Source organism: Mesocricetus auratus, unplaced genomic scaffold (genome assembly GCF_017639785.1).
Source record: "Mesocricetus auratus isolate SY011 unplaced genomic scaffold, BCM_Maur_2.0 Super-Scaffold_100014, whole genome shotgun sequence".
Classification (NCBI taxonomy): domain Eukaryota; kingdom Metazoa; phylum Chordata; class Mammalia; order Rodentia; family Cricetidae; genus Mesocricetus; species Mesocricetus auratus.
Window position 1 is genome coordinate 39,905,193 of NW_024429197.1, and position 13,083 is coordinate 39,918,275.

The 13,083-nt window shown below is 36.2% G+C and overlaps 1 protein-coding gene across 3 annotated transcripts in view; it reads right to left on the bottom strand.

Moving 5' to 3' along the window:
• Efcab7 (EF-hand calcium binding domain 7) overlaps window positions 1-13,083 on the bottom strand; it is a 41,784-nt gene that overhangs the window by 19,960 nt on the left and 8,741 nt on the right. For all 3 annotated transcript variants that reach the window (XM_013116467.3, XM_040757113.1, XM_005074330.4), the window contains 4 exons: window positions 12,127-12,322; window positions 11,592-11,710; window positions 5,075-5,216; window positions 670-779 (listed from right to left, as the gene is read on the bottom strand). In XM_013116467.3, the coding sequence (XP_012971921.1) occupies window positions 670-779; window positions 5,075-5,216; window positions 11,592-11,710; window positions 12,127-12,322 (567 nt within the window). The remainder of the gene's footprint in view (window positions 1-669; window positions 780-5,074; window positions 5,217-11,591; window positions 11,711-12,126; window positions 12,323-13,083) is intronic.

A 13,083-nucleotide genomic window follows, 5' to 3' on the forward strand; every position in this document is an offset into this window, starting at 1 on the left:
TAGGTGGGACTAGGAGTCCAGGAGGACTCTGGGTAGGAGAAACACAGGGAGTCATGATGTAGCCCGCCAGAGAAGTAAGATGTCTGGACACCTTTCTCCGGTAAGAGAAATACTTACCGGATGGGTTAAATACTTAAGTCAAAGATAGCCAGTAAGAAACAAGTAAACGGCCAACAGCTTCATAATTAATACAGCGTCCTGTGTGTTCATTTGGGGACTACAATGTGGCAGAGCCCAAGCGACTGGTGGCTGGCAAGGAAAAGGCTTCTCTCTACAGGAGAGTTCCTGCTTTGTAGTTGTAGTGCAAGTAAGACAGACATCAGAAGCAAATTTGCCTGTAGCTGCTGTGGTCATGTATTTGGAGGGTGGAAAGAACCCAGTGACACCACTCTCTTTATTGAGTACAACAACAAAAAGCATTTTCATAACATAAATCAGGGCACTTAGTTGTGGAGGCAAGATTGTCAGTCATCAATCCCTAAAATAGTCTCAGAATACAAGAAAAAGTTCTTTACAGTTAATTAAACATATATAATAGCATATTGATTAGGTACTGCCTATACTGCCACTAGAAGAGAGAACACTTGAGTTTAAAAGACTAGTAAAAAGCTATTATTTTCCTCAAGTTGATTTCATATGACATTCTTAAACAATAAGAAATATGTATACTTCTCTATTTTGTAGTTCAGTAAAGCACATGAGCTGTGGCTCTGCTTGGTCCTCGTTTTCTTTAAGAATATATAAGGCCGTATCAACCGATAACCAGGGGGAATGTTTTCCTAGAAACACACAACAACATCACCAATAAAACCCACCTCAGATCAAGCAATCACTGTACACTTTTTTAAGTTCTTTGTCCAGTAGATTTTTATAAAGAAATACACATTCTATTTTTATATACGGTATTAAGATATCTATAATATGCCACTACTATATTTAATTTTATGAAAAAGTCTCTCCATACTCAGTTTCTAAAAGGTCTAAAGTTTCTTCTTTTTTTTTTTTTTTTTCCTTTTTGGTTTTTCAAGACATTGTTTCTCTGTATTGTTTTGGAGCCTGTCCTGGAACTAGCTCGGTAGACCAGGCTGGTCTCGAACTCACAGAGATCTGCCTGCCTCTGCCTCCCAAGTGCTAGGATTAAAGGCATGGGCCGCCAGTGCCAGGCTCTTCTTTTTTTTTTTTTAAGAATTATTTATTGTGTATATAGTATTCTGTCTGCACAGATGCTTGCATGCCAGAAGAGGATGCCAGATCTCATTACAGATGGTTGTGAGCCACCATGTGGTTACTGGGAATTGAACTCAGGACCTAGTGCTTTTAATCTCTGAGCTATCTTTCTCCAGTCCCCTAAAGTTTCTTGAAGTCATCAAAGAGCTGTGTTTCAATGGCTGAACATGTGCCCAGAATGAACATGTGCCTAGCATGCATGAGGCCCTCGGCTTAATTCCCAATGTGCTCATACTAACCAAAACCAAAGAACAATGAAAAACAACAGCTGAGGTGCAAGATAAGCAAGTCAAAATATAAATGAGAGCAGAGTCCTTCAGAAGGCGATGGGCTCTAGCACTGATACTCACTCCCCACGGAGGTCACAGGATGGAGAAACCATCTATACTCTTAGACCATCAGGTTATTGACATGTTTAGGTGGGTCAGGTCACACACTGCCCCACTAAAATCCTCTGCTGAGACAAAACTCAAAGTATGCTGCTCTGCTGGTAAGAAAAGGCAGATGAACCACAAGGCTTATCAAAACAGGCCACATCACAGCTAAGAAGGCTGAAGGGCACTTTCCCAAGGCCAGATGGGATGCTGCGAGCTCTAGCTTTTGAGTGTTAGCGCACAGGAGGACGTATGTTAGGAAAGAAAGAAGGAAGAGAGGATTTCCCAAAAAGCAATGAAAGGCATAAATCCAGTACTCTCTGAGAACCCCAAAGAGGATAAATGCCAAACAGTGCACCAATCACAACAGAATCAATAGCAAGACTTAGATACATATTCAAAGTACTTGAAAAAAACCAAAAAAGCCTTCCTTCCCCAAACTTCATTTCTCTCAGTAAAAAGTTTCATCTTAGGGGAAATCTCTTACAGTTTATATTCTTGTTTTTTATGATCTTCATTCATTCCCTACCAACTTCTCCTTGCTTACTCATTCTAGATAGGCTAGCTTCCATTCTAAGATTGATTTATTATATGTGTATACATGAGTTTATACGTACCATATATGTGCAGGAACCTTTAGCGGTCAGAAGAGGGTGTTGGATATCCTGGAACTGAACTTAAGCCTGTTGTGAGCTACCATTTGGATGCTGGTAACTGCAGCCTGGTCCTCTGCAAGAGCAGTAAGTACTCTTAACTACTAGGCCCTGCCTCTAGCTCCACAGCTCCTATTTTGTGCCATCAGGCTCTACGCCACAGCCCTTCCTTAGCAAATTTTCGGGAATTATCTGCCACCTCCACTGTTCTTCACTTATCCTTCCACAGCAACAATGCTTACACCCTTGACTCCTGTGAGAGGGCAGAAAAAAATGGCTGCCCTCTAGATTCACAGACCTTTATGATGCAATTAGACAGCTTCTCTGCCAAGAGGTAAAGTTTATCTTTCAGTCTTATTGATTTGGACTTTGTGACTTATGAATAGCAGAATGTAACAGAGTTAGCATCTTGTCAGTTCTGAGACCACCAATCTCAGGAAATTTTTCTGTGCTTCTGTTTTTTTTTTCTTTCTTCTCAGATTATGGTTACAATATAAGAAAGTACACACTGCTTACTGGAAGACGAAAGATCATATGGGGCATCAGGCTGTCCTAGATGGGACTGCCCACATACGAGAACACAGCCAACACCGTAAAGCTAGCCCTGAGCTAACCTGTCACTGATTCCAAGAGTGTGAGTGAACCCTGCACAGAAAAGCCAGGCTCTGACTAAAAGATCTATCTAGCAGTCCAACAGATTCATGAATGAACAAATTCTTAACTGTTTTAAATCATTGAATTTTGGGGCATTTATAGTTGATAACTGCTATACTTTTAAAAAATTCTTCGATAATATGTAATTGGTCATATATGATTCATATACTAAAATAGCTCCATTTTAATGGCAGTCCCCATTTCTCAGAATCCAGTCTTTCTATACTTTTCATCTTCTCTTCATTTTCCCTTTTATTTACCATTTATGTATGGATATGTAATGAATGGACTTAGAATACATACTATTAAGTAAGGTCACAAAACCTCAGAAAGAAAAAAACCTGCATATCTCCCTCACATGCAGAAACCAGGCAATAATATCTGTATATATCTATATGAAGCTATATAGATACAGGCAAATGCACATGCAGATACAACACAACATGTAGAAAAGGGAAAAGGAAAGGCTAAATGTTAGGGCTTAGGAAGAACTGAGTGGCTATTCTAACTGTATAGAGATCTGCAGAGTTGCATAGTCTTCAGGTCTGAGAAATATTTTTAGTTGAAATATTTTTAAATAACAAAGTTTAACATTAAAAAATAAAATAATGCTTATTTCTAGATCAAATTTTACATTTAAGATACCCTAAAGACTCTACCAGAAAACTCTTAGATTTGAAAAATACTATCAGCAAAGTGGAAGTATACAAAATTAACACACAAAGCCCAATAATAATAACAATCAAGAAAGCAACCAATTCACAATTGCCTCAAAACAACAACAACCCCTCAAAATACGCCTGACCAAGAAAGCAAATGACCTCTACAAGAAAACTTTATTTTTCAATTAACTTATTATTTAAAAAAACTTGCAAATAAAAATATCTTTAAAACAAAAGAAACTGCAGATGATACCACAAGAGGGAGAGACATCCCTTGGTTTTTGACTGGAAGAATTAATATTGTGAAAATAGGTATTGTACCAAAATCAGTCTACAGACTCAAGGCAATGCCCTCCAGACTTCCAATGTCATTCTTTACAGAAACAGAAAACACAATCTTAAAACTCTTACAGAAGCATAAAACACTCTCAATAGCCAAAATGATCTAGAGCAAAAGAATACTTCCAACAAGGATGCAGACCAAGGAAAACCCTTATAAACTGCTGGTGGGAGATGTCAAGCAGGCCAGACACCAGGGGAATCAATATGGAGGTTTCTCGAAAATCTCAAACTAGATCTATCATGTGACCCAGCTGACAATTTACCCAAAGGACTGCAATTCAACTTATTATAGCAATATTTGTACATCAATGTATATCAGCAGCACCATGTAAGTGTTCAGTGACAGAGAAACAGATAAGAAAGTGTGGTATAAACGCATATGCAAACACAGACGGAAACTTTTTTAAGTGTAAAGAATAGCCAACTTACATTGTCTGCAGGAAGACAAATATAATGGAGATAATCACAAGTGAATTACCATCTATTTTCTCTCAACTGCACTTCCAAGATTTTAATAAAAATATATTGTTAGTGTGTATGTGTGTGTGAGAGAGAAAAAGATTCGGAGAGGTCATATGGCATAGAACATGTGTGCAGGTTACAGGCAATTCTATGGAGTCATTTCTCTCTTTCCACCTTTACATGGGTTCCAAGGATTGAATGCAGGTCACCAGGCTTGTGTGGCAAATGCCTTTCTTTTACATACTGAGCCAACTTGCCAATGCAGGTTCCCAGATTTTATATAGACACATAGATCCATATATATGACAAACAAGTAAAAGTCAAACTGCTTAAGTTAACAAAAGGGACTAGGGAGAAATGCAGAAGTTATCCAATGTATAGTATATTTGCATCAATATGTAGTCAAGTAATGAATGATCATATATGAAGAATAAACACAATGAAAACAATTTAAACTAAACAAAACCATACATTTCTTGTTCAGATTATTTTCTTAACTAAGACTATGAGATACAAAGTATTTGCAGAGAGAATATAAATTGGTATTTTAAAAATAAAAATAGCTGAGTAAAGTAGCCTTTACTCCCACGTGATCTTGTGAGTTCAAGTATAGTGAGTTCCAGCCAGAGCTACACAGTGAGATCATGTCTCAAATAAATGAATGAATGAATGAATGAATAAACAAACATTTTAAACTTGCCTTCAATTTGACTCAGATTTAATGGCCTAATTGTTAGATAAAGCACAGATCTCTGAGGTACATGCATCTTGTACTGGTGACTAATGACTTCACCATCTTCTTCTAAAAAGAAACAGCCTTTAGATTGTGCACACTGCCAGTCCTGAAATGAAAGGAAACATTTTAAACAATATTTATAGTAATGAGGAGAATCTGAGAGATGACTCTAAAGAAACACCAAATATGCCTATTGCCCTCCAGGAATGTACAACCATAGGAGAAGAAGAGCTAACAGAAAATAAATCAATCATAATTGTCAGGTGTGTGTGTGTGTGTGTGTGTGTGTGTGTGTGTAATAGAGAGAGAGGGAGAGAGAGAGAGAGAGAGAGAGAGAGAGAGAGAGAGAGAGAGAGAGAGAGAGAGATGGTTATATTGAAAAACGTTATATGGGTAAAATGACTATAATCCCACTTCCAAAAGTAGTGCCTAGAATACTGTAATTGCCCAATATTTATGTCTGATTGATGGAAAGTATTGATATAAACTGAGTGGGTGACAACAAACAACCATCATATTTTATTAAAAAAGATTTATTTTTTTGTAAATATGTGTGTATGTGTGGGTTAATGCTAATGAGTACAGTGCCTGTGAAGACAAGAAGAGGGTGTCAAATATCTAGGAGTTGGGGCTGCTGGAAGTTGTGAAGTCAGGCATGAGGGTTTTTTGTTGTTTTGCTTTGCTTTGCTTTGCTTTGTTTTTTTCAAGACAGGGTTTCTCTGTGTAGCTTTAGAGCCTGTCCTGGAACTCACTCTGTAGACTAGGCAGGCTTGAGACTCAGAGAGATCTGCCTGCCTCTGCCTCCCAAGTGTTGGGATTAAAGGCGTGCACCACCACCGCCACATCACTGTTACAATTTGAAGGGGGTGGGAGAATTTTAGATTTTGGATTTTTACATCAAGAATGTCAGTTCATTTTAAAGACAGAGAGGGTCTAAAGGCAATCTAGGACATTCATTTTGGTATCTAAGAAAGGTCTGAAAAACAACTTAGCAAGCATGATATCACAGTTCTTAGTGACTTCAGATGCCTTTCTCTACAGTCTACTGTTGTATTCTGAGTTTTGCTCTACTTTGTATTTCAATATCTGCCATGACTACTGGGCTTTGCTTATAATCCCAGCACTTGGGAGGCAGAAACAGCAAGTTTGAGGCCACTTGGGAGTACACAGAATTCCAGGTCAGCCACAGCTACACAGTGAGATCCTTTCTCAAAAATAAAACACACCAACAAAGAAACTACCATAATTTTCTAAAATGAGCTTTAAATGAAGTTTCAAGTTTATATTATAAAGCAACAATATACAACATAAAACATACAGTAAATGATACAGTGGTGGAGCATTACCATTCTGAATCACTTATACACTTAACAGAACAAACTTAAGAGTTTCGCTTAAATGCAGTAGCTCTCCATATTTTTGGAGTTGGTTCCATCCTTCCACTAGGATCTGGGGATTGAACTCAAGATGTCAAGCTTTTAACTGCTAAGCCTTCACCACCCTAAAGGAAATTGCTTTCCTTAAATGCACTTTGTTTAGAATATTAGTAGCAAATGTGATTTGTGACATTTGGGAAACTAAAGAGAAGTTGTCCATGGCAGTCAGTTCTTCTGGGGGCAGTGCCAAGGGCTGATAGGAAATGCCTTTTAAAATTTAGTTGAGAAGGTTAACATTTTATTAAAGATCTTTCCCACTTTCCAGTTCTGGAAAAACCTGCTTTAATAGAGAAGAATTGGTAAGTATTTATGGAAGACTGCCAAACTCCATACCGTAATATTACACTCAGGTTAATATGACTGAAAATAGCAGGGAATAGCTACACAAAAGTAGGGTAAGTGCCACATGATTTACACCAAATGAACATCAGTGAATTGTTCTGAACAGTAAATAACATTATCATTGAAGGAAGACTGTGGTCTCTTAAGATACACAAAACATATTAAACACATAATGCTTATTCAACTTGAAATTTTATTTAAAACAAGACTTTCAATCACTAAGGTTTTTGTCTTTTTTGGAGGGAAAGGGGTCATGGATCCAGACTAACACACTATGAATGAATGAATCCAGACTAACATGCTATGAATTAAAAGTAAAAAATACTGAGAAATTGCATGATTGTTCAAACAAATTAATTTGAATGGAATGCAGAACTGGTTGACAGCTTGAGTTTTATGAGAAAACAAAAGTACACTGAATTTTTAAATGGTTTTAGAATAATAGAGGAGGCTATTCCATGTCTAATATATTTTTTGACAATTAAAACAGATTGTAATTCTTAGAGCGGACATGAGGTGGTGCTAGATTTTACCAATTCAAGTATATTCCTATAACTCCAAACAACTGTTAGTTCACTGGTGATACACAGTTTACTTAGCTCATTCATAAGAAACAAGGAAATAGCAAAGGCAAAAACTACAAATTTTAAAAGTAGGAAATAGTGATCAAAGCAAATATATCAATGTAGTTACATCTTTCTTGTGTTGCTCTGGTATACACTTGTCCTCACATATAATTTTACGTTATTAGCAATCTAGGTGAGCAAGAGTTAGCAAGCAGACCTGTCACAGATGACAGCATGGGACCTTGTCATCTTCATCATTCTTTACCAAGAGAGTCTATATCATATTCTTGCAGGAAGCTATTTGCTTTCAATGTTTGAAGGAAGGTAAGATGCATTATTACTTTTTTGTTACTAAAGAATATTTAAAAATAAAGGTTAAGTAGATGATTTATGAAGGAAAACTGGTGTGTACTGTCTTTAATTGACAAGTTAAATTGATTAACATTTTGAAAAAGAATTATAATTTGTGCTTTAACAAAAATTAAGACTGAACCATTTTCAATTTGTATTATATATTTGTATATATAATTGTATTATTATGTATTTATACTGCCTTATACAGAAACATGTAAATATGGTATGCTTTACATGTACATGGCTTATGCACACATAACATGTAAATACATATAGCTTGATATTGTATGACACATGTATGTATACTATATATGTGCTGTATGGTAAGTGTCATATACATATCATATAAAACACATTTAGAAGACATATTTAGGAAGTCTCAATTAGAAGTATGAATACAGACGGGTTACAGCTCTGGAGCTTACAATTGATGACTTGTAGCCTACTCTAATTTCAATAGTGACAGGCCTTTTAGCAAGGAAGTTAAAGCTATTCTCTGAAGGGAAAATTCTTGACATTTCTTGAATATTACAGAGGCTAACTAGATAGAATGCAAGACTAAAAAGAGAATAGTAATACAGTGTCAAAGTATGACCAATAGAAAGTCATATATGTACAGTCACTGGAACATTCTTATTTTCCTCCTATAATACAAGTCTTTTATAAATGTGTGGATATATGATGTAAAATCTGGCTACTCTAGGAGGCTAAAAGAAAATGACTGCTTGAGCCTGCGAGCTAGAGTCCAGCCTGGACAAACACAGCAAGGCCATGTCTAAATTTTTAGGAGTGAACAAAAGCATAAACAGAAGAAAGGAAGAAAGAGAGGAAGGGCAAGAGGGCAGGAAGGTGGGCAGACAGGGTAGGGGAAACTCTGGCTAATATGCTTGTCCCATGGCAACAATTTCACGTTTCTGAAGCTGTTCACTTTCTGTACAATCCCACTCTTCTCTGTTCCACATAAACTGAGGTGCCAATTGTCTTAAAGTACTTGAAGAAGATTAATTTAGCTGTCTCATTAGTAATTTATTTTGTATTTTCATAACCAAGTATTGGAATGACTAAAACTTCACAAATGTATATAATATCTATAAAAATGAAATTGCTTCAAAGTAAAACATCAGCAAAAAGAACTGACCCCTGCTGAGTGGCAGAATGCCTCAGATTAAAACACCATTTCACTAAACTCAGGGCTTTAGGTGGTGGGAAAGGGAGGGGACAGGGACAGGAGGATCAGGAGTTCAAGATCGTCCTTGGTTACACTGTAAATCTGCATCCAGCCTCAGACGGGCTGTCTCAAAAGTCAAAATAACAGTAATTGGGCTCACTTCATCTAAGAAATACCAGATAGTAATCAAAGAAGGTTAAGAAATACAAGGCAAACATTTCCAAAAGAAATTAATATTCATATTAAAGCTACAGGATTACAAAGTTGTCAAGGGTGGGCTCTCACCATGGCTCATCAGGTAGAGGAACTTTCCACTAAGCCTGATGAGCTCAGTTCAGTCCCTGGAATCCACATGGTGGAAGGAGGGAACCACTTCTACAAGCTGTCCTCTGACCTCCACATGCACTCTGGTACGCATACACAAACACAAGATAAATGTGAACAACTTATTTAAAGTTGACAATATGCCAACTTTTTTAATAATTAAATTCTTAGTACTTTAAATATCTGATTTTCAGCCATCACTAACATTCTTTCTTGACGTCTATATGAAAAATGTAACTGGACTCTTTTTTTTATAACCACTATGACCTAAGACTCCTTGGACCCTCCTGTTCCTAGTATACTGCCATAGGCCAAGCCAGCATCAAGAACTGCCATAGGCCAAGCCAGCATCATTACAAACGCTCTCAGGTAAGTCCCTTCTCCCATCTCCATTCATAATCCAATGCTAGAAAAAACTGTCCTTAGAATAGATTTATTTCATTTTCATATAAAGAGCTACAGTCATTTCTTAGTTCTGTAATGCTATTTTTTTAAAGCGACTATGTCCCTAGTACTGTGCTAAATGTTTTGAAAAAGATTTAGGCCAGGTGATGGTGGCTCACGTCTTTAATCCCAGTACTCAGGAGACAGAGTCAGGTGGATTTCTGAGTTCCAGGCCAGCCTGGTTTACAAAATGAGCTACAGGACAGCCAGGGGTACACAGAGAAACCATGTCTTGAAAAACAAATAAACAACAATAAAAAATAAATAAATAAACAAAAAGAGATTTAGATCTTTTAAAATACATTAAATAAAATTATTCACAATTCATAGCTAAGGAAAATCAGACTCAAAAGAGAGGCTGTTAAACTTGTCCACATTTATACAATCATTAGGGGAACAGCTAGAATTTACTCTCAGGTATGTTATTCTGAGTTTTTTTATCAACTCCAAGAAGACTCTACTCACAGAGTATCCAATCAATAAATATTTATCATAACAATGAAATGCTATGCTATGCTATGCTACCTTTGCATATGACAAATGGAAATTTCTTCAATTCAAGGTCCATATTTTACACTAAGCAGAATAACTGATACACACTACTTGATTGGAAATTATTTGTTGGACTGAACTAAAGGAACTACATTAATGGCACAGAAGAAAAATATTATGATTTAATACAATCTATTAATATTTATATCTCTACATGATGACCAAAACTATTTTAAACACTTTAGACTTAGGTAAATCATAATTAACTAGGTTAATATTTTAACATTTTACTTAATTACAAAATACAAAAGGTTCTATTGGTGAAAAATAATATTGTTGGAACACGAAATATGTGTGAACAAACTGGACATGCACACCAAATTGCTTAGGGTGTATAGATTCCTGAACAGTCAGAACAAAATTCCTTAGAGATGATGTTTTAAAATTTTAATATAGACCAAATGTCACTGTCTAGCAATCTGAAGATATAAGGGACTTCAGAGTTCAATAACAAATACAGAGTTGTTATTTGGAACAAGAATGCAGCTCTGGAGGACAATCAGTTCAGTTCTCCAGCAGCAGTTATAGTGTGTGGTCATAACCATTTTCCCCCTTTTACAGAGGTCTCCAGGTGCACATTTTTAATGTATCCTAGCAGTTTCCAGTTAATGTTTTATATTTCTGTAGCTATTATTTTCTGCTGAAAGAAAACTAGTAAAAGTTGAGTCTAAAAAGGGAAAACAAAGGAAGAAGATCAATATTAACACTCAACAAATATTGACTTAGCAAAGTGACTTTGTGGTCCTCCTCTCATAGGAATTGATATTGAATGAATGATTTATTTACACAAGTCCTCAGGAAAGTATCTGTCAAACAAAAAATCTTACTTGCCACAAGGTATTTAGATAACTAATCTGTTCATCAAGTTCAAAAATTAAAGTCACCATTTTCAAACTAAAGACCTTATACATAATAATATTCTTGCTCATTCTTTTTACTTTAAAATATCATAACCAAGGTCAGTAAGATAGCTCATCAGACAAAGGTGTCTACAGACCAAGTGCATAGCTCAAATTCCGTCCTGGACCCCACACAGTGGAAGGAAAGAGCCAACTCTCACACGTTATGCTCTGACCTCCACATGTGCACAATGGCAAGCCCACGGCGCCCCTCCCCCACATAATAAATAAAATCTCATTTAAAATATTACTAATAGAAATACTGCATCCTATAGAAAAAATTCAAATTAGTTCACAAACTCCATTGGTTCTCTGTAAACATTCAATAATTTTTAATAATCTTAAAGTCAAATACTTTTCAGAAAGAGTTGCATTTGTTCATTTAAAGTACTGTACCTTTAGGTTTGGCTCTGTTAACTTTGAGTCTTGGTTACTATTAGCACTCATGGTAATTGTGAAGGAAATAGATGTTTTGAACTTTCTAGTTGTTGACAGTAAGGAATGACTTGAGTCACCTGTAAAAAGTAACAGTTATTTGGCCTTATATATGAAAAGCCGTTAACAGTGGTTAATTTCTAAATAGTGACATACAGTCTATTGCATTAATTTCACTCTCTTCATTCTTCCTATAGAAATGCAGAGATTTTATATTGATCAGGTCTTAATGGTTTTAATTTATGTGCTACTAATATAAGATTCTTTATTTCAATATGTCATCTTTTAGTCTGAAATTTTAGTTTTAATAAAATATAATGAGTATAGCCAAGTGAAGTTTCCTAATAAAATTTTACTTCAGTAGATTTTTACTGCTAAGAAAGTCTAGAAATGGTAGCTAATAGTTGGGTTCTCATTTACCTTATTATTGGTAACTGGAAATGAAAGGAAAATTTTGTTTGAATTATGATCTATCATTAGTATTGAAAGGAAGTACCTTTACTTAAGAATGTTTCCTGGTCATCTTTCCTTATGATTCTAGGTGACGGTTTTGGCGCTGGAGATGGGTCTCTCTCAGGGGACCCTTCCATGTGGCTTCCAAACTGCTGGCGTCTCAGTTTACTGTCAGCCTCCAGTCTTTCTAGTGTGGTCTTGAGACATTGCTCGCTGGTTGTCATATATAATTTACAAAACTAGGGAAAACAGGAAGAAGTCAGCTGGTGGGGAAAATGTTCAGTCCTACATCTAGGAGGCAAAGGAGGCAAATACACATCAGTAGGCAAGGAGGAGGCTGGTCGAGGAAACGTGCTGCTTATTTTACTTGTTGTTCATGTTATTTTCCCTTAACCAGACTGCCCAGCCCCAGGTGACCTAGTGAATGCAGCCATCAATCAGTGAGGTCACACTCCAAGTGAAAATGAATGGTACACCAGGAAAGGTGATTTATTTATTTTTATTTAACAAGACACATAGACTTGCATTTGTTCTAAATATTTTTTATGACTGTTCCACCCTAGAAAAGGTTCATTTCTGAAGGGAGTCTCTAAGCTTGTTTGTATACCTGTATGTGCACACACACAAATACATATATATATATTTTTTAACTTGGTTATACAGGTTGAGTGGCCTTTATTCAAAATGCTTTGACCAAAAGTATTTTAGGTGACTTCAGATTTTGGAGCATATGCAGATACATAATAGGATATCTTGTGATATCTAAGTCTAATCAAAAAATCCACTATGTACTGCTTAAACAAATAGCCCACTTTTAGTAGGCCTTCACATGAGTTCACACATAGAATTTAGCTTCAGATTTCGGAGCATTTCATATTTTGAATGTTCAAATTAGGGAGGCTTGCCCTACACTATTTTTAATATAATTGTAAGACTGAAGAGGATAAATTAAAAGTACACTGGGTATACAGTATAACACTATGCCCTTGCCAATATTAAA